This window comes from Acomys russatus, chromosome 21, assembly GCF_903995435.1.
Source record: "Acomys russatus chromosome 21, mAcoRus1.1, whole genome shotgun sequence".
Lineage (NCBI taxonomy): Eukaryota > Metazoa > Chordata > Mammalia > Rodentia > Muridae > Acomys > Acomys russatus.
This window is the reverse complement of record NC_067157.1, coordinates 788,942-811,531: the sequence shown is the minus strand read 5'-3', so window position 1 is coordinate 811,531 and position 22,590 is coordinate 788,942. Positions and strand designations below refer to the sequence as shown.

At 36.2% G+C, this 22,590-nt stretch overlaps 1 protein-coding gene across 1 annotated transcript in view; it reads left to right on the top strand.

Annotated features, from left to right (window-relative positions):
- Nucleotides 1-22,590, top strand: part of Ascc3 (activating signal cointegrator 1 complex subunit 3) — a 282,919-nt gene that overhangs the window by 234,982 nt on the left and 25,347 nt on the right. Inside the window, 1 exon segment of the mRNA XM_051164237.1 lies at nt 13,103-13,327. Within this exon segment, the coding sequence (XP_051020194.1) occupies nt 13,103-13,327 (225 nt within the window).

Here is a 22,590-nt window from a genome sequence, read left to right as displayed (position 1 = left end):
GATGGAAGTAAGACTATGATAGGTCAGCCTATGGATGTCCTTCTGTACTAAAAGTTACCGGACCTCAAACAGTATTGTGCTAGATAGTTTTATGTAATCTTTACCCAAGCTAAAGTCATCTGAGAGGAGGTAACCTCAGTTGGGAAAAATGCCTTCATATGATCAGGCTGTGAAACATTTTCTTTTTTTATTTTCTTTTTAAATTTATTCACTTTACATCCCAATTGTAGCCCTCTCCCTCCCTTCCTCCCACTGCTACCCTCCCTTTCCCCCCTCCCCCATGTTCTTCTCCCCTATTCCTCCAAGATAGGGAACTGCTTTCAACTGACCCCAGTCTATCAAGTTTCATCAGGACTGCCTGCATCCTCTCTGGCATGGTAAGGCACCCCACCAGGAGAAGTGACCAAAGTGCAGGCAACAAAGTACATGGCAGAGACAGCCCCTGCTAACCTTAATAGGGGATCTATATGGAGACGGAGCTGCCTATTCACTATATCTGAGTGGGGGACGTGGGTCCTCTCCATTGATGGTCCTTGTTTGGTGCGTCAGTCTCCGCCAGCCCCCCTGGGCCCAGATTTGTTGGCTTTGTTGGTTTTCTTCTGGAGCTCCTTCTTCTCTAGGTCCTTCTATCCCCCACTCATCCACAGAACTCCCTGAACTCTGCCCAAAGTTTGGCTGTAGAACTCAGCTCCTGCTTTGATCCCCTGCTAGGTAGTCTTTGGACCTCTATGGTAGGCTACTGTCCTGTTTCCTCTCTTCAGCTGCTTCTAGTGTCTGCTCTATTTGCCCTTCTGAATGAAAAATAAAGTATCCTTCCTAGGGTCCTCCTTGTTTCTTAGATTCTTTAGGTATGTGGATTTTAATATGGTTATCCTGTATTGCTAATTTACACTTGTGAGTATATGCCATGCATGCCTTTCTGAGTCCAGGTTACTTCACTCAGAATCATGTTTTCCAGCCACATACATTTCCATGCATATTTTATGATGTCCTTGTTTTTGATAGCTGAATAATATCCCATTGTATAGATGCACCACAGTTTCTTTATCCATTCTTTCATGAGGGACATCTGGGTTATTTCCAGTTAACTCAAGTAGAATACAGTTTTACCTCCAATACCTTGAAAGTGCTATTGTAGGCTACTTAGGATAAGTAAGTTAGACAAGTTAATTGTTTTAGTTGATCAGATCATGGTCATGTCAATTACCAGTCTATTTATATTGCAAGAATATACATCCTAGGTTTAACAGGTAAATATGATTCTATAGAAAGATAAGGTAAAATAGTTAGATAAGGTCTTCAAAAACCTCAGAGGCATTTAAAGATGTTTTTACTATTTAAAGGATTCATTGACAATAAGACAGGTTAACTCCTGACAACACAAGAGCTTCCTTGTGGAGATGGCTTTAAATGTGGCAAGCCAGCCACTGGGAAAAATGTCATTTCTACCACAGACAGAATTCTGCCGAAAAAATGGGCAAGCATGGATGCAGGTAGACTCTCCCAAGACAGTGTAAGCAAGTCCTCAATAGTTCCTGCCTCGCAAATATGTCTGTCAGATATGCTGGGCCAGAAGGCTGAAGATGATGCTCCAATGTTATAGAGAGTTTTGCGTGACTATTCAGGCAGCAAACTGTCTCTGTCATTTTTTTTTTTTCACTTTAATCTTACAATTAAGCTTAGTTGTTTAGTAGTTAAGATGTTTTATAGGTCTAGATAGATAGAGATGAGAGAGATACTGATTTTCATTCAGAGTTTTAGACTCACCAAAATAGGAAAGATTTTTTTCTTTAATGTTGCCAAATACAAATAGCCAAAACACGATGAATGTAACATTAATATCATTCCTGATTTTTTGTGGTTCTTTTGTGTATATGCTGAGTATTGAATGATTATTAATATTGAACTGTTATTTTAGAGAAATCAGCAGTTACTCCTTAACCAGCTTTGTACCCAAATAACCACAAGATCTATTTAATTAGTCTATAGCACAATGCTGCACAATATTTACTCCATCCTAAACCTCCATTTTAGTGTAGATTCTTCCCATTCTGATTTCCCACATTATACTTGCTTTAAATCAACTCCTAAGTTGGTTTCATTTCTCTTGATGTTTTCTGGTCTTCTCCTCTTGCTTTCATCCTCTCCTCCTTCCTCTTTCTCTTTCTCCTCCCCTCACTGGATCAGGATATCCCACAGTATTCTGCTATTTTTCAGCATTGGCTAATTTGTTTTTATTGACAACACAGAGAACAAATGGTGACATGTTTACACAAACTTGAAACTGGAGATCTTAGAATAAACATCACAATGTAATGTCTGCATTGATCCAGAGAGTGGGGTGGGGAAATCAACATTTAAATGGACAAGGGTAAAGTGTACACAGTCCACAAGATTATTATGCTAACAGCTCAGGAGTGGTATAGCTGGGTTCTGAGGTAGCACTATTCCAGTTTTCTGAGAAAGCGCCAGAGTGATTTCCAAAGTGGTTGTACTAGTTTGCACTCCGACCAGCAATGAAGGAGTGTTCCACTTTCTCCCATCCTTGCCACCATGTGCCTTCACTTGAGTTTTTTATCTTAGCCATTCTGATCTCAGAGTTGTTTTGATTTGCACTTCCATGATGACTAAGAATGTTGAGCATTTTTTTAAGTGCTTCTCAGCCATTCAGTATTCTTTGCCTGTAAATTCTCTATTTAGCTCTGGACCTCATTTTTTAATTTGATTATTTGGTTTGTTGGTGTTTAATTTCTTGAGTTCTTTATATATATTGGATATTAGCCTTCTGTTAGATGTAGGGTTGATGAAGATCTTTTCCCAGACTGTAGGTTGTTGTTTTGTTCTGTTGACAGTGTCCTTTGCTTTTCAGTTTTATGAATTCCCACTTAGAACCTGAGCAATTGGTGTTCTATTCAGGAAGTTGTCTCGTATGCCAATAAGTTCAAGGCTCTAACCTACCTTCTCTTCTACTAGATTTAGTGTTTCTGGTTTTATGCTGATGTCTTCGATCCACTTGGGTTTTAGTTTTGTTCAGGGTGATAAATGAGTCTATTTGCATTTTTCTACATGTAGATATCCAGTTAGACCAGCACAGTTTGGTAAAGATGCCGTGTTTTTTTCCACTGTATGGTTTTGGCTTCTCTGTCAAAAATTAAGTGTCCGTAGGTATATGGGTCTATTTCTGGGTCTTGGATTCGATTCAATTGATCCATCAGTCTGTTTCTATGCCGGTACCATGCAGTTTTTATTACTGTTACTCTACAGTACAGCTTGCTATAAGGGATATAGATACCTCCAGAAGATCTTGTATTGTACAGGATTGTCTTAGCTATTCTGGGTTTTTGTTTTTCCATATGAGGTTGCAAATTTTCTTTCAAGGTCTGTAACAAATGATGTTGGTATTTTGATGGAAATTGAGGAAGATATCAGAAGATGGAAAGATTTCCCATGCTCATGGATAGGTAGAATTAACATACTAAAAATGCCCATTTTACCAAAAGCAAACTATAGATTCAACATAATTCCCATTTGCCAACACAATTCTTTACAGACCTTTAAAGAACAATTCTCAACTTCATATGGAGACATTTCCTTAATTAGTTATTAGTGTAAGAGGGCTCAGCTAATCCTTTGTGGTGCTGTCCCTGACCTTATAGTCCTGGGTTCTCTGGGAAAACAGGCTGTGAGCAAGTCATGTTGAGCAACCCAGTAAGCAACACCCTCCATGAGCTCTGTATCAACTCCTGGCTCCAGTTTCCTGCTCTGTTTGAGTTTCTGTACTGAATTCCTTTCATAATAAAGAGTGATGGGGAAGTAAAGGTGAATAAATCCTTTCTATCCCAACTTGTTTTTTTTTTTTTTTTTGTTTTTTTTTTTTGTTTTTGTTTTTTTTTTGTTTTGTTTTGTTTTTTTTTTTTTTTTTTTTTGTGGTATTTCAACACAGCAATAGAAATCCTAACCCATACAAATAATGTAGTTAGTCTTTCCTTATTGACAGGTGACTCAAAATAAAGAAAGAGCAGGAATGGCATTCAAAAATAAAAGTAAGCCATGTATAGTAGTAGAGGCAGGTGGATCTGTGTGAGTTTGAAGCCAGCCTGGTCTACAAATGGAGTTCAGGACAGCTAGGGCTTGTTATACAGAGAAAGCCTCTCTCAAAAACCAAAAATCGAAAACAAATTTAAAAACAAAGTGACATTAGAGATAGTGATCAAGTATTAACTGTGATGCTATACTGCATAAGTGTGCTTCTTACATAAGGAAGCATAAAAGACCAGTGTTATACAACAGCCATGAGAGGTTTTTTTACACATTTTTTATTGAAAAATAAAATAATTCATATTACATCTCATTTACTATCCCATCCCGTGCATCTTCCCATTCCTCCCTCCCTCCCGCTTTTACCCCATTCCCCTTCCCTGTGACTATGACTGAGGGAGACCTCCTGCCCCTGAATATGATGCTAGGGTATCAAGTCTCCTTTTGGCAGTCTGCTATCCTTCCTCCAAATACCATCAGGCCTCCCCATCAAGGGGACATGACCAAATATGGGGCACCAGAGATCGTGTGAAAGTCAGTCCCCACTCTCCTCTTAACTGTGGAGAAAGTTCTGTCCCTTGGCTAGATCTAGGTATGGGTTTGATGATGTCATGAGAGTTTTGACTATTACAAAACAAAGTTTAAAAAGAAACTTGAGATGTATTCAAATTATTAGTTAAACAGGATGTAACAAATAATATCCAAGCTACTCATTCAGGAAATTGTATTAAATTAATTAAAACTAATTTCACAGACTTTTTTTTACTCTTTTGTCTTCCTTGTCTTCCTCCCCATTGGAGGACTATTCCCTGGGCACTCTTTACTTCTCCCTTCATATCTTCTTTATATCCTAACTCCCTTTTTCTTTTCTTTCTTTCTCTCTTTCTGTCTTTTTGATTTTTCAAGACAGGATTTCTCTGTATATCCTTGGCTGTCCTGGACCCACTTTGTAGAACAGGCTGGCCTCAAATTCATAGAAATCCACCAGCCTCTGCCTTCCAACTGCTGGGAATAAAACTGTGAGCCGCCACTACTACCACTTGGCTTTTTCTTGAAGAAACAATGTCCACTTTTTGACTAGGCCAAAAGTCTTTGCTGGATTATTTCATATATCTAGTTATCTCTTCACAGGATTTGCAATAATATCTTTAGACACAATTAGAGGACTGCTTTATCCCAGGAGTTGGCAGTGACATGAAGTAGATATTCAACAAATGTTTTGTTAATTTATCTTACTCTATTTCTAAGTAGGAATTTTCCTATCAGTACTCTAATCTTTTTTATAAAGATCAATACTATAACCATCCCTCCCAATTGTTTTGGTACTCTTATAATATGCAATTGGTATGTAATAATGGTAGCATATTGTCAATCATGTATAAATTATTTGGAAGCTGGAGAGGTGGCCCCGTGGCTAGCAGCACATGCTACCCTTCCAGAGGGCCTCAGGTATTTCCCAACATCCATATCAGAGGATTCACAAGCAACTGTAAATCCAGCTCCAGAATCCAGTACCCTCATCTAATCTCCAAAGGTTTCTGCACAATTATGATGACATATGCTCATAAACACACACATAGAGATAATTTTTATTTGAATAGAAAATAAAAATTTTGAAATGTAAAATGCTATATCATATAGAGATACTATATTTCAATACTTAAGTACATATTATGTATTGACACATAGTTAATAGAATACTTGAATTGTATTATGCTACTGAATTCCAAATAATAAAATCTGTGGGCACTGTCTCATCATTCTTCCATATTTCATAAGCAAAAATACATAATTCCAAAACAAACATCTTACTCCATGTATGTGAACATTACACTCCTCAACTCTAGTGCTAACCAGTTACCACTGCTTTCTGCCACAATAAATTATTTTGAATTTACTGAAGTCCTATGTAAATGAAATCCTAAGATAAACTCTTTGGAAAGAGATCTTACTTTTTTAACTTAGCATAATAATGATAGTTAATTTTCTTCATTGAGTAGTAAATATTTGTATCTGAGTCGAACGCACGTTTATCACTTCACCTGTCAATTATGTTAATGATGTTGTCAGATTCAGCATACAAGTCTTTGTATGGGTGTATCTTGGGCACATTGGTTTAAAATGGAGTGGCTGAGTCATGTGGCAAGTGTGTGGGTTGGTTTCAGTGAATATGAAACTCTTTTCCAGAGAGTTCATAACAATTTGCATCTTCCTCAAGATTTTCATCATTCCTTTTGACCCTTAGTTTGTTGGTTATTTAAATTTTAAACACTCTAATTACAACTCTTTACATGAAATAATTCTTAAAACTGCTTTACATTTTGTGTAAGGCTGACATTAATATGTGATATCTTCAGCAACGGGATCTTACTATAAAATGGTAACTAGTACCATTTGCAATATCCTGTAATATTGTGGGGCAGTTCTCTGTGACCCATTGGCCAACAACTCAAAAAGATGTAATATATTCCTGATATTTGGGCTTTTATTTGGTAGCATATGAGGTCTAGTTAAGGTATTGTCCCTGCACTATATGCTAACTCTATTTAAATTCCTTTTATATATGAATATATCTTAGAAACCTTTTTAAATTAAGCAAGGTAGCATGTGCCTTTAGTCCAGCATTTGGGAGACGGGCAGGCAGATCTCAGAATTCTAGGCCAGCCTGGTCTACATAGTTTCAGGACAGTTCTAGAACTATATATGTGAAACCTTGTTTCCAAAACAGGAAGTAAGGAAGGAAGAAAGGAAGAAAGATAGATTGATAAAGATTTTCACTCAGTTGCCCAGGTTGGCCTCAAACTCATAACTGTCCTGCTGCATCAGCCTCCTGATATTGAGTTTGTAGGCATAAGCCACCATGGTTATAACAGGTGTTAAAATCATGTAGTGCTAGCTTTCTACTTTGGTGTCCCTTTTCTGAGTTTTTGCTATTTTAGATCCGTTGCATTTCTTTCTGAACTTTGGAACCAACATATGAATTTTTAGCAAAAGAAAAAAAGAATTTCTGTGGTTGTTACTTGAATTGTTTTAAAGTCTGTAGTTCAATTTGAGACTACCAAGGGATAGTTTTCCATTTAAATTTTTTTTTTAACTTTTCTTCACAGTTTTATATAGTTTTTCATTATATGGATTTTACATATTTGGTACTTTCATTTGTTGACACTTCTCATAATTTATGCCTTTAGAATTTTTCAGTTTCTAAATTTAATTCTGTAAATCCAAATGCAAATGTTGTAGCTCATTATTTTGGCTGTTAGGTTTTCTACATTGATGATCAAATAAAGGCAGTCTTGGTTCTTCCTTTTCAATCTCCATGCCTTTTTATTGCTTGGTGTCACTGTCTGGAACCATTGTAACAATGCTGAAAGAAGCATTACAACATAAAGCAAACTTCTCTGTCTTTTTTATCTCTGGGTGAGTATACTCAGTGAGTCACTATTGAAAGTTAGGATGTAACTGTAGACTTCTGAGATTTCATTGACAGTATTGAAAAGGTATCTTTTCCTAGGTTTGCTGAGAGTGTGTTTGTTAGGGTGGATGTCGGGCTTAATAAGGTTTTTTTTTTTTTTCCGTACATCAATTGACATGCTTTTATGTTTTTTTCTTTGCAAGTTTCTTAATAAGGTTACTTATGTTAATTGATTTTTAGAGCTATTTAATCATACATTCTGGAAATAAATCTCACTTAATCATTATGTATTATTATTTTGTACAAATGTCTTAATTTTGTTTGTTTATGTGTTAGTATGTATATGAGTGCATTACACAATGCACATGTAGATGTCAAAAGAGAACTTCTAGAATATAATATCACCTGCTATGTGTTCAGACAGGATCTTTCTTATTGTTTTGTTTTCCATATTCCAGATTAGCCAAACCAAAAGTTTCCAAGTGGTTTTCTTTACAACCTCCTAATTGACTCTAGGAGTGCCTGGATTATAAATCACATCCTAAATTCATGTGGATTTGGGGATTGAAGTTAAATAGTCAGGCTTATGAGGCAAGTAATTATGCCTTCTTGATTTTGTAAATTGCATCCACTATGATTTTGTTTATACTTTTGCCTGTTTGTGAACAATATTAGTATAGATATTGTGGTGGTGTTCTTCTTCTTTAGTATAATTGCCTAATATGGGTGCAAGGACAATGCTCATAATATAGAATTGTTTGAGAAATTTATATAGAACTGGTTTTAGATAGTTTTTAGTAAAAATTCCATCACAGTACAAAGTTTTTATTGCAAATTCAACATACTTAATACAAATGGGGATTTTTCAAGATACCATTTCCTTTGTGGACTTGGTTCTATGTATCTGTCAAAGACGGACATTTTATTTATGTTTACATTTGTAGACAATAAGTTGTTCGTATTTATTCTTATTACCTTTTTGGAATTTGTAAAATGTGTAGACTCTATCCCCAGGCCTGACACTGATGTGTGCCTTCTCTCCTGGTGTCCTCTGGTCTGCACAAGCTGAAGTGTCCTAAGTTGTCCTCATCCCAGAAATGAGTTCTCAGTCCTGCCAATTTTTCTCTGTCATGACGATTTCCTATTTCAGTAACCTCACTTTAATTTTTTATCCTTTTCTTTCATGTTATTTGGATTTCATTTAATTTTTTATTTCTTTAAGTAGCTTGAGGTCATTAAGTTGAGACAGTTTTTCAGTTTTAACATAGGTATCAATTTTATACATATGTTCACTATGTATGTTCTAGTAACAGCCTGCAAAATCAGATACACTGCATTTCTGTTTTCATCCATTTCAAAGTAATTTCTGAATATTGTGGCATTTTCCAGAGACGTGCTTGTTACCAAGTTCTCATTTAGTTTTCATTTGGTTGTAATATAATCTGGAACTCGTTTGTAGCAAAGAATATGATCTGTCTTGTAAATGTTTCTTGTGTGCTTGAGAATAATGTGTTTTATAATGTTGGGTGGAGTCAGTTTGGCAGTGTTCAATGCTGTTGTATCCTCAGTCATTCTTATGTGTAAGATTTTATCAGTTTATTGAAAGATAGATATACAGTCTTCCTTTCTACACTTTTGATTTTTCAGTTTCTATACTATACCAACTTTTTAAAATAAATTTAGAAACTTGTTAAGATAAGAAGTTTCTCATATTCCTAGAGCATTTTATGTGGTTGATTCTGTAACTTTTATAAAATATAAAATATTCTTTGGAGTCAGCCACCACTTCTCATCCCTGGCATTTAATAAAGTCATCCCATTTAGAGACAAGTTCTCCAAGGTCTCTGACTCGGAATGTGTCTAGTTGTGTGTCTTTATGTTAATTTCCATCTGCTGCAGGGTGTTTTCCTGATGGGAGCTGGGTGACGCAGTGATCAATGGATGTACAGTATATCTTTAGAGTCTTTTTGTTGTTGTGTTCATTTAGTAGAACAGTGGTAGATTTTATCCTAAGGCCCATGACCCGTTTAGTCTCATGTTCCTCCCCTCATGAACAGTGTACGGTTTGGGTTCTATCTCTTAGAGGGGGCCTTAAATCCAATATGAAAGTGGTTGATTTCTACCATCAACATTTGTGCCACTATTGCTTAGCTATATCTTGGAGACATGTTGCTGCTGATATAGGTTCATAGCTAAGTGACACTGATTACTTTTCTCCTCTGATAGCACATATATATGTTCAGCAGCTAAGAAATGTATTATAACCCTAACCATTACCACAGAAACAGAAAAACATAAGTTATAACCAGCAAATCAACCTAGAAAATAATCTAAGAAACATGATTTGTACCCCTCTCCAAAAAAAACTTCAGGGAAAAAAAAAGAATCAGAATAAATGGAGTATATAACGTATGTTTTCATATGAGAAAAATACAGATTTCTAGAAGACACCAAGATTACACCTATTTAAACCTAAAGCATATCAACAATCATGTTACATATAAATGTTTTAAAGAACCATAATCAAAGTCAAGGATTACTTGCATAATAAACCTGACTCATGTTAATTCTTTATCAGTTTCCATAGATGGTTATTTTCCCTGTTATAGGCCCTGTTTTTATGCTTTATTTTGTATGGCTAGTAATCATTAATTATATGCAAATTTTACCATCAAGAATTTTTTTAAACTGTAAATCTTTCTGAGCTTTGTTCTGGAATTCAGTTTATTCATTTGGAAGCATGTGATCCATTTACATGTTGCTTTTATGATCTTTTTTTGGGGGGGCAAGTCCAAAGTAGCATTTACCCCACTGTATAGACTTCAGGCAAGACCATCTCCACTCAGTACCCTATAATCCACGATTTTTTTCCTGTTCTTTGTAACTGGAATAAGGATTAGTCTAAACACTGTTTCAGTGCTAGACACTGATCCTTGTAAAGTCTCCCTGTTTTTTAATGATTTTTTTTTGCCCTATTTTAGGCAACTTCCTGACATGTATGCTTTAGACAAGTGGTTCTCAACCTTCCTAATACTGCAACTCTGAAATACAGTTCTGCATGTTTTGGTGATGCAACCATGAAATTATTTTTGTTGCTACTTCACAATTGTAAATCTATTCCTGTTGTGAATAGCAATGGAAATATCTGTGGATTTCAATGGTCCTAAATGACCCCTGTGAAAGGGTTGTTTGACCCCCAAAAGGAGTCACAACACAGAGGTTGAGAACTGCAGCTCTAGACAGTGTTCTAATGAAGACTCAAAGAGGAGGTCCTGCAGACTTCTAGGGCCGTGTGCACATGTTCCTCATGCCCTCCACCCTTGATCTGTAGCAATCTTCTCTAGTACAGACACATAAACTTTAGCCACCTTCATATCTGGATTTACAACTCCATGTCAAATCAGGAGTCGTCCAGGTCCACTTGGATGGTGCCTTTCTGTACTACATCCTAGAAAGTTTCCTTACTGTAAGCTAGGCAATACTAAGGCTTACCTAGTTTGTTTCCTAAATTTTAAGCTTTCCATATTTTATAGCCAGTACCTTCAGAGTCAAAGCTTCATATGTTTTGTCCTTTCTCTTTTAACCAGGTGTTACCAAACCATTTATAACATTAATCCATCCCTAATGCTATAGTGTTGAATAGATGGTGTTGAACTTTCATAGCAGTAGCAGTAGGCTGAATCTCAACCACATTTTTGGAAAAATAAGATTTCTCTTTTACAAAAATATTCTAAGAAAGTACATAAATCTGGTTTTTTATTATATTTCTTTTTTAAACATGTACATTTATATAATTACACATAAATAAAATAAACTACATACAGCAAGAAGAGCCACAAAACAATCAGGAATTATTTAAGTGTTACATTCATAGTGATTTGGCTAGTTGTATTTGGCAAACTTGAAGAAAAGACCTTTCCTATCTTGGTGAGTCTAAAATTCTGAATGAAAATCAATATCATAGCTCATCTCTAATTAACTTAAAACATATATCTAGACCTAAAAACATCTTAACCCCTAAACAGCTAAGCTTAATTGTAACACTAAACTAGCTGGTCTTCAACCCCATCAGAGACTTGTGAACCGGAAGTGCAGGTTAATAGCTTCCAAAAAAAAAAAAAAAAAAATGACAAAGATGGTTTGCTACCTGAACAGTCATCCATAACTCTCTATAATGTTGGAGCATCATCTTCAGCCTTCTGGACCAATATATCTGACAGACATATTTGCGAGGCAGGAACTATTGAGGACTTGCTTATTACCCTGTCTTGGTAGAGTTTGACCATTGACCCTGCCTGTATCCATGTTTGCCCATTTTTAGGCAGAATTCTGTCTGTGTCAGAAACAAGGGCATTTTTCCCAGTGGCTTGTTTGCCACATTTGAAGGCATCTCTATAAGGAGGTTCTTTGATGCTTATCATCTTTGAGGTAGGTTGGGTGTTGTCAGGAGTTAGCCTGTCTTGTTGTCACACAATCTTTAAAATAACAAAAAATATCTTTAAATGTCATATTCTGTAGATCTCTGAGGTTTTTGAAGACCTTATCTATTTTACCTTGTCTGTCTATAGAATCATATTAATCTGTTAAACCTAGGATGTATATTCTTGTGCTAGAAATATACTAGTAATTGACATAACCATAATTTGATCAACTATTAACTTGTATTATTTAATTATCCTCAACAGCCTACAAAATATTAGGAGTAAGCCTTGTATTATAGTTTAGTTGTATGGGTACAATACTTCATATTAGAGTAGAAATATATATATATGTGTATATATATATATATACATATATATATAATGTGTGAAGAATCTTAAATTTGAATTCTACACCAATGTATCAAAATTATTTTTATTTTGCATCAATATGCAAAGTTCTATACCAGTGAATTAAAAATAACTTTGTGAGTAATGATTAAAGTATTAAGTTGAGGAATAGATTCAATAATCTACTTTTTGTCCTATCATCCCTATATATTTCTATATTCCCCCTTCTTTCTTTTCAACCCTATCTCCAAATCTGATAAAGAAAGATAAGGGAAAAAAGAGACATCCCTAAGTACAACCTTGATTTCTCTCTGAATAAGACCATTAATAACGTATAACCAACTCCCAATGAAAATAAACCTATTTAGCCCAAGAAAATAACCAAAAACCTACCCAACCCCTCCTTAAGGGAAATGTAGGCGTTGCTCTCTTAAGGCTTCTTCTGGCTGATTTAGGATGAATAATATACCTTTATAGGGCCTCAATAAAGTTGGGAGAAATGGTTAAACAAACTAGGAATAGCATTTGTGGTCATGTTTCTAAATGTTGAGAAATTCCATTCTTAATTAAAGTCCTGTGTGGAACAGTCTAAATTGCTGGAGCCATTGGGATCAGAAGCTTTCTTAGTAGCTGTTCTGGGAGCTGTCCTATGTAACACTTACATAATTTATGGTTTTTATAAACCTTGTTTTAATTATAAGCAAGTAATGAATAATAATTACAGCAACGGATATAGCTCAGAAGTACAGAGCTTGGAATATGCAATACCCTGGGTTCAATTCTCAGACCACAAAATGTCAGTGAGAAGTACTTTAATTATTGTGCTTTTGATCATTAAGTTGAAATTTGTCTTTTTGTTTTGTTTTGTTTTTGTTTTTTGCAGGATGCAGAAGAATACACAGACTTGCCAGTACGACACAACGAGGACCATACAAATAACGAATTGGCCAAATGTCTTCCCATTGAATTAAATCCTCATTCATTTGACAGCCCTCACACCAAAGCACATCTCTTGCTTCAGGCACATCTTAGCCGAGCCATGCTGCCCTGCCCAGATTATGACACTGATACCAAAACAGTCTTAGACCAAGCTCTCAGAGTATGTCAGGTATGACAGTCTTTCTTATATCTATATTTTAGCTTTATTACATTTACGACATTTTCATCCTAAAATTGTTCAGAAACCATGAGGTGAATCAGATCAATACTTTTCTAAGAAAAAGCAGATATAAATACATTATAAAGCCATATTCAGCCAGGTATAGTGGCACATGCCTTTAATCCTAACACTCAGGAGGCAAAGGCAGGCTGATTTCTATGAGGACAGCCTGGTCTACAAAGCAAGTTCCAGGACAGTCAGAGATTTTATACTGAGAATAACAACAACAACAACAACAACAATGCCAATTTCAGTCACATTTAACCAGAGTGTTTTGAAAGTGAAGTATGTGCCAGGAACATTTATATGCATTGCGCATATAATAATAAAACAGAAAAATCTGTACTTTTATGACTCAAGATGGCAAAGGCTGACAATTAAAACTGTAAAAAAGGCCTGTGTCCTAGCAAACATCTATAATCCCACCTCTTAGGAAGCAGAGACAGGAGAATTGTGAGTTTGATGCCAGCCTGAGCTGTATGCCAAGTGGAAGTCTACCCTGGCTGCTTAGTGAAACTGTGTTTCTAAAAGCTAAAATAGAGGAAGGAAGATGGAGTCATAGCCATTTGGGGGATGAGGAGTGTATGCTCTGGATACAGAGCAGTTATTGAAGCTGTCCTGTAGGAAGCCTCCTAGTCTCCTCAAAGAAAATCAAGTTCTCTATTGAAGAAAGGGGGAAACAGTGAAAAGAGATGGTTAGAAATAGCACAAAACAAGGTAGAAGTGGAAGGTATGGAGAAAATTTTAGACTTTTCTCTAAAGAAAGAAAGCTTTGGAACACTGGTTTATTGGTGATGTTATTTATACCTAACAATATTCTCAAAATGTAAAATTTTACTTGAAGATAACAGTAATAATCTTATGTTAACATACTTTTTATAAAAAGCAAATACTTTCTAAACCCACAAATAATAGTGAAAACTATGGCCATCTTACATTTTGCAAAATGTTTTGATATCCACCCAGACCTTGCAATCAATATAAAGTGTTTGTTGTAATGTTTTATTGAAATATATGAAGAAACCCTACCCTTGTAATGCAATCTAAATGTAAGAATAATCCTTAATGTTCCTTGAATAGCTCTTTTAAAGAGTTGGCTGAATATGGCAGGAGAGTGGCCAAGTGTTTAGTGGGCATGAGAAACTGGAGATGATTCAGGGCTTCTCCAGCACAGCTAGACAATGGAAGCTTCCCTTTAGTAAGGAAACCACAGGAGAATATATTTTGATTAAGGATATATACTGACAAAAATTGAATTATGAGAGATCTTGACTTTCTACACTTTACACTTTTTAGCATTCCTGTAATTTTTTCAAAGTGTTTTTAAAGGTGCATTAAGTCTATCTGAAGATTAAGTAGAAGAACATTCTTTAAAATGGTAAAGGTTCAAGAATAGCCTAGCACCTTTCATGTAACTGTAATTATAACAGTTCCACTGATAAATTTTATATATATATATGGAAAATATATTGCTACTTCTAGGAAAAAAATCTAAAGTTTCTCCACTGAGAGATTTTACAACCCCCATATATGGGTAACAGGTTTACTATGCTTTTCATTTTCTGCTTTAGGATTTTCTAAAATGTTTGACTGTTTTATAAAGAAACTCTTATCATTTTAATTATTCTTTGGTTGTGTCTTGGAGTTTTTGTTGCTGCTGCTGCTGCTGCTGTTGCTGTTGCTGTTGTTTTGACAATTCTGTCTATGTAGCCTTGGCCATCCTGGAACTCCCTGTGTAGACCAGGCTGGCCTTGAACTCTACATCTGGCTCCTCCTCTGGCTCTGCCTCCTGGAATTAAAAGCATGTGACACCACACCTAACACATTTTTTATTATTCAGAAGTAGCTACCATGTAAAACAAAGTAACCAGAGGATATCAGAAATTCAGAAGAAATAATGCTCTAACACAAAAGTGTTTTGGACACACTTTCGTAGCTAACACTTGATCTTCCTCTCTAGGCAGATGATTTACCATTCTTCATTAGCAGTGCTTTATAGGCTTAAAGTTCTGAGTTTTCATATGTGGCCCTGGATAGTATTTGCTATGGCATTTTTCTATCCTTTCCACAATGACAGTTAATGAACACTGGGGTCAGGAAGGCTTGCCTGAAAGGTGGAAAATGAAGTAAATTTTTAGTTTTACAAATAAATTGGTTAACATTATTGTCTATTTTATATATTTATTCCCATTACATCCCAGTTGTTATCCCTCCCTGTTCCCACCCTCCTTCCCTCTTCTGTCCTTTCCCCCTCCCCTAGCCCTCTGACAAGGGGGGTCGAGGGGCTCCTCCCTGACTCTCTGGCCACAGCCTATCAGGTCTCATCAGGATAGCCTGCTTCCCCTTCTTCTGTGTGCCTTCAAGACCATCCTGCCAAGAAGCATTGATCAAACCAAATCATGGGAACAGAGTGCATGTCAGAGGGTCAGCAACAGTTCCCCCTCCCCCACACATGGAGAAATAGCTGTCCATCAGCTACATCTGAACAGGGGATCTAGGTTCTCTGCATGCATTGTCCTTGGTACATCAGTTTGTACAGGCACCTCTGAGTCCAGATCTGCAGGCCTTGATGGTCTCCCTGTAGAGCTCCTGACCCCTTCTGGGTCCTTCCATTTCCCCCAGTCTTCCATACATCTCTCAGCACTCCACCCAGAATCTGGCTTTAAGTCTCAGTATCTTTCCTCTGTCCTAATCCACTGCTGGGTAGAGTCTCTCAGAAGACATCTATGTTGGGCTAATATCCACTTATGAGTATATGCCATGCCTGTCTTTCTAGGTCTGGGTTACCTCACTCAGGATGATCATTTCTAGTTCCATCCATTTGTCTGCAAATTTCAGGATTGTATAAATGCACCACAATTTCTCTATAATTCTTCAGTTGAGGGACATCTAAGTTGTTTCCAGATTCTGTCTATTACAAATAAAGCTAATATGAAGATAGTGTAGCAAATGTCCTTGTTGTATGGTAGAGCGTCTTTTGGGCAAATACCCAAGCTATATCCCAAGAGAGATATAGCTGTGTCTTGAGGTTAAACTATTCCCAATTTTCTGAGAAAGTGCCAAATTGATTTCCAGAGTGGTTGTACTAGTTTGCGCTCCCACCAGCAATGGAGGAGTGTTCCCCTTTCTCCACATCCTCACCATCATGTGCTGTCACTTGAGTGTAAGATAGAATCTCAGAGTTGTTTTAATTTTCATTTCCCTGGTAACTAAGGACATTGAGCATTTCTTTTAGTGTTTCTTGGCCATTCGACATTCATCTTTTGAAAATTGTCTGTTTAGATTTGTACCCCATTTTTTAATTTGATTATTTGGTTTGTTGGTGTTTAATTTCTTGTGTTTTTTATATTTTTTGGATATTAGCCCTTTGTCAGATGTAGGCTTGGTGAAGATCTTTTCCCAGTCTGCAGATCTTTTATTGTACAGGATTGATTTAGCTATTCTGAGTTTTTTGTTTTTTCATATGAACTTGGGAATTACTCTCTCAAAGTCTGTTAAAAAAAAAAAAACTGTGTATGTATTTTGGTAGGGTTTACATTGAATCTGTAGATTGCTTTTGGTAAGATGACCATTTTTACTATATTGATTTTCCCAATCCACAAGCATGGGAGATCTTTCCATCTTCTGGTATCTTCTTCAGTTTCCTTTTTCCAAGGCTTGAAGTGTTTTTCTTAGAGATCTTTAACTTCCTTGGTTAGAATTTCATAAAGATACTTTAGATTATTTGAGGCTATTGTGAATGGTGTAGATTCCTTAATTTATTTCTCAGCTTATTTGTCAATTTTATACAGGAGGGCTACTGACTATTTTGAGTTGATTTTATATCCAGCCACTTCGCCGAAGGTGTTTATCAGCTGTAGGAGGTCCTTGGTAGAATTTTTGGGGTCACTTATGTGTATTATATCATCCATGAATAGTGATACTTTGACTTCTTCCTTTCCAATTTGTATCTCCTTGATCTCCTTTAGTTGCTTATTGCTCTAACTAGAACTTCAAGTATGTTAAAGCATATATCACCTAATGTGTCTGTAGTTTTTCTTTATTGCAAATGATTAGTTTTCATGTCCTTAAATGCTTTGCTTGGTCTTCTATAAACTCCTCCTCAGCTTCATACCCAGAGTCTTTCATTCCTGTCATTGCAATGCTATGATAAAAGTAAACCAGGAAAGGAAAAGAACATCATCTAGTCAAGTTGCTACTGTTCCTGTGATTGGTCAGCAATTCTAATTTTTCTCTATTTTTCTGCTTGACGCATGAAGGGTATTTTGACTCTTAGAAAGCCCTGATTCAAGCCACTTTCCAAGCTGTAGACCTTCTAGCTGTTTGAAAATTATATTGCTGCTTACATAGAATCCAAACGTGATCATGCAGTCTATGGTTCAGACTTGGTGTCAGAACTTAGTACCTATTGTAAATTTCCACTACTCCCCTGCTGCCTTGAGCAAATGACTTAACCACTGGTATCTCTGTCAAAATAGCACAAGTGTAGCCTTCCTAATAAATATAAAGTAAAACAACACAAAGGCTCAAGGAAATTGGTGTAATTTAATATTCTTAATCTTAGTATTCTAAGATGCCTCTCCATTATCATAGTCATTTATGACTAAGGGGATGTTTTTATTCCTTTTGTTTCATAGAAGCATATGCTCTCTTTGAACCATCCTGGAGATTATGAAAACTATAGCCTGGATTAGCAATGCTGTGGGCAGTTTTTCAGCAAAGGAAAATAGAGTTGCAATAATAGAAATTATTCTGGCTTAAAGCCAGAAAGTATAATCCAACCTAGCTTTTTATCATATTGTTACAAATTATATGTCAAGGTCATTCTGTATGCATGTAAATTTGTTTTTAGTTGAGTTGGGGAATTTGGTCATAGGTTTTTTCCTTTTTAATATTTTACTATTACTGACATTTCCATTTCTATCAATCACAACAAAAGTAAAAATTACTGTACATACTTCAGTTTTTAAAAATAGCTTAAAAGATTCATGCAACCACAAGTTTTTCTATGCCCACCCCAGTTCTGAATAATGACACAGAGATCTCTAAAATGTATTATAAGCTTGGGATACTGTAGTTGGCCAGATGCTCAGCTATTCTGACTCAATACTCATCTGGCCTGCATTCCACCATGTGGCCCATTTCTTGCTGTTAGTCTCGTTTTTTGCACCTGCTTCTTCATTCATATCCTGATTGCAACCTCTGCCTTTTTTTCTCTAATTCCCACCTGGGACCCACTCTCTCTCTGCCCAGAAGTCCTGCCTCCCAATCCTGTCTCAGTTTATTGACCGTCAGATTTTTATTAAAACCAATCAGAAGATTATAGACAACAGTGTTTACAAAACATTGAGACAGGAGATGCTTCATAATAATGACAGTGCCAAAGTCCAGCCTGTACTCAACTCTGTGGGCACAGAAATCAACATTTGAATACACAGTGCAAAAAAAAAATCACTCTTTCATATTCTAATTTCTAAATTGTATAATTATGGAATCAATTGGCCCTTGGCCTCACCTTTCAAAACTTTTTCTTGATCATCTCAACTATAAAATATAGTAAATGATATTGAGAAACTGTTCTTGAGCAGTTTCCTGCTCTGTGCTATAATTGATGTACTCAAAGTCACACACTGTTGAAGAAAACTGATTTTTCCCTCCTAGCAGCTATCAATTGTCAGTAACTTCTTGGTTAGGGATAAGGACTTTGTGCCTATTTCTCCTTCTCCATGCTGGGATTTTCTCTAGTTTGAACAGCAGTTCTTACATATGTGAGCTCATATGAGATTCAAACCTGTTGTTTTTGAAAAATGCCGTTTCCTTGGAGTAATCTCTCACTACTGGCTCTTAAAATCTTTTAGCCTCCTCTTCTGCATAGATCCATGAACCTTGAAAGGGGAGGAGTATAATACAAATATCCCATTTAGGGCTGAGTGCTCCAAAGACTGTCACTCTATGTGTGTTACTCAATTGTAGATCTCTATGTTAATTGCCAACTGATACAAGAAGTTTCCCTGATGAGGATTTAGCCATGCTCTGCTCTATGGGTATAGCATTATGTCATTAGGAGTCATGCCAATATTATTCCAAATTGTGTGTATCTCTCACAGTCAAGTAACCATTGTAGCTTGTAGGGTCTGTAGTTGGGTGAGATCTATGATTATGTTTCTCTTCTAATAGCATGTATATCACCTTCCAGCACATTAATGCTTGTCAGCAGATGTGAATCTTTTAAGTTATATCTTCTGTAGAGTTTTACCAATGGGCTGTGGAAGGTAACCAATAGCATTGTCAATAGCCTGTGATGTTTTGTTGATAGTCTGGGACCCCTTTGGCCAATGATTCAAAAAGAAGCAACCAATTCTTAGTATGGAGAGTTTTATTTGGTATTATATGTTGTCTAGTTGGGGCATTGTTGCCCCCATTATACAGTAAATCCATTTAAATTCCATATATAATGGTAGGTTTACATGCAGCTTTTCAAAAGGCCTTTAGTTCAGTTGTCTTTCCCCATATTCCTCTACCCTGCCCTCCGTTACTCTCTCCAGTTAATCTGCTGCTTCTAATATCTCCTTTATCCCTTTATAACACTAAAGTCTATTTTCTCTTCTTTGGAAGAGCTTCTCCTCCTGGCCCCTTACTACCTACATTCATTCAGAGTGAATTAAACATACATATCTAAAGATTAAAAGCTAACATCCACATGTAAGAAAACATACAATATTTCTTTGTGTGTCTGTGTTACTTAGGATGATTATTGTTTCAACCTTCATTCATTAACCTGCATATTTCATAATTTCATTCCTAATATCTGAATAATATTCCACTGTGAAAATGTACTACATTTTTATTATCTATTCATATATATATATATATATATATATATATATATATATATATATATATATAGAGAGAGAGAGAGAGAGAGAGAGAGAGAGAGAGAGAGAGAAGGGCTGTTTCCAATTCCTGGATTTCTGAATAGAGCAGCAATGAACATGGATGAGCAAGTACATCTGTAGTAGAATGTAGTAGATGCTCAAGAGTGATACAGCTGGATCTTGTGGTAAATCAGTTTTTAGATTTAAAAAATTTAATTTTAACTAAGTGCATAGAGGAAGGAAGCATGTAGTTGTATTAGAATGGCATTCCCTTCTTTAGATACATTTCTTGAATTTGCAAAAACACATCTTTTAAAGTTCATTGATACAGTTGCTGTTTAGCCTAAAGATCAAAATAATAATTTGACTTTTTTTTCTTTCTTTTTTTTTTTTTTTTTTTTTTTTTTTTGTTTTTTGTTTTTGTTTTGTTTTGTTTGTTTTTCGAGACAGGGTTTTTCTGTGTAGCCTTGGCTGTCCTGGACTCGCTTTGTAGTCCAGGCTGGCCTCGAACTCACAGCGATCCGCCTGCCTCTGCCTCCCGAGTGCTGGGATTAAAGGCGTGCACCACCGCGCCTGGCTCAATAATTTGACTTCTTTATAACAACTTCTGATAAGATAAATGTATGCTACACATCACATGATTTCTATAACTCACATCAACTCTGAAAACACATTTCATCTTCAGTCTATTTTTTTTTTCCTTTTTGTTTTCTTGATCCAAAACAGGCTCTGAAGTGGCTCATGGAGGAGGGTCTCTAGCTGCTTTAGTACAGGCATGAGCCTGAAGTCCTGATTCTTAAACTTCCACTACAAAGCAGCAAGGATTACATTACATACTTATGTGCCTCCACTCTAGAACCTCTGGTGTACTATGGCCAGTGCACTACCCACTGTCTCTGTTTTTAAAATATGATAGTAGATAAACAATGTATGTATCCATGTGTTTAACTATGCCAAGAAGAGAGACTAACCAAGTTACATTTAGTGCCACAAAAGTAGAAGATGAAAAAAAGAAACAAACAATCTAGATTTCATTAGCAAATGATTCTGAGTTGTGGAGGTTTCATGTAAAAATATTTAACTCCCAAAGACTCAAACACCATAATGGAAGGTGAGTGTACTTACCTGGGGCTCACTAAAATGGGCTTGGTGGGTGAGGATGCATTGAAAATTGTCACTGTCATCTGAATGAGTTCAGTCTTTTAGAGCCAAGTACAATTAGCAGTGAAAGTAGTCCAGGTATTACCAAGCTTTAAAAGGAAGTACTTGGTGTAATCCTTAATACAATACTTGTAAGAATGTTTTGATATTGCAAATGTTAGGTGAATCTGCTGTGTTCTTAGTTAAATCCTTTCAAATGTTAAATGCTTCTAATTAGACAAAATGAGATTTTCTTTAAGTAGGTAGCACAATAAGTTTCAGAAGATCTCTCCAGATCATTCTGATAAACGTAAGATAAGTGGATTATATGTAAACAATATATCTGCTTTGCAGCTCTGTGTCAGGGAATGTGAACAGTATGAGAAGGTTTTGTATCTGAGGTATACTTGGAACTTCTCTTAGCTGTAACATAGCTGTCTCTGTGTGTGTGTGTTTCCGCAACTTAAAAAGTTTTTTACTACCAGATTTTGAATTGATATCAACATGTGTGTAGTCCGTTTGCTATACATATTTTAATGTGATGTTATCAAACTCATAAGAGAGCTGGATGGGATCTGATTTGGGCTACTTTCTTGGCCAGACAGCCCAAGAGCCCCTTGGTGCCATAGAAGCCTTCTGAAGTCTTGCTACTGGTTAAGGATTTAAAACAGATCAATCTATGTGAACTGTATCATTTATTCTTCCAAATGAAAAGTTCCACACAGCAATGGACACTGAGTCCAAATGGTCAAAGCTACATCTTAACTCTTCAATACAATAACCAAAACCATGATCAAGGATGACACAGCATCATCCTTGCTAAGAGTGTAGCAGAGCTGGCAGCCTTACCACCTTCAAAACAAATACAAATGTGTTTGGTTTTGGTGCTAGACACTTTTATTTATGTCTGTGAATCTACAAGCAATCTCCCTTCAGTGACTATAATATAATTTAGAAGACTGTTTCCTCCTGGGTAGCTGTACCTGTAAGCTTTTATATGGCAGTTCAGGCATGGTTTATTGACAGTGTGGACTGTTGTGAAGGATCTTTCTATCCCCAGTTCCTCTCCTCACACCCACATAACAACCCTTTTCCCGGTTGGGGCTTTAGGAAATGAGTAATGCTTAACCCATTTGTGTGATCAATTCACTTAAGCAGCTACTGTGAAATGTTAATCACAACTTTAATTTGTACTGC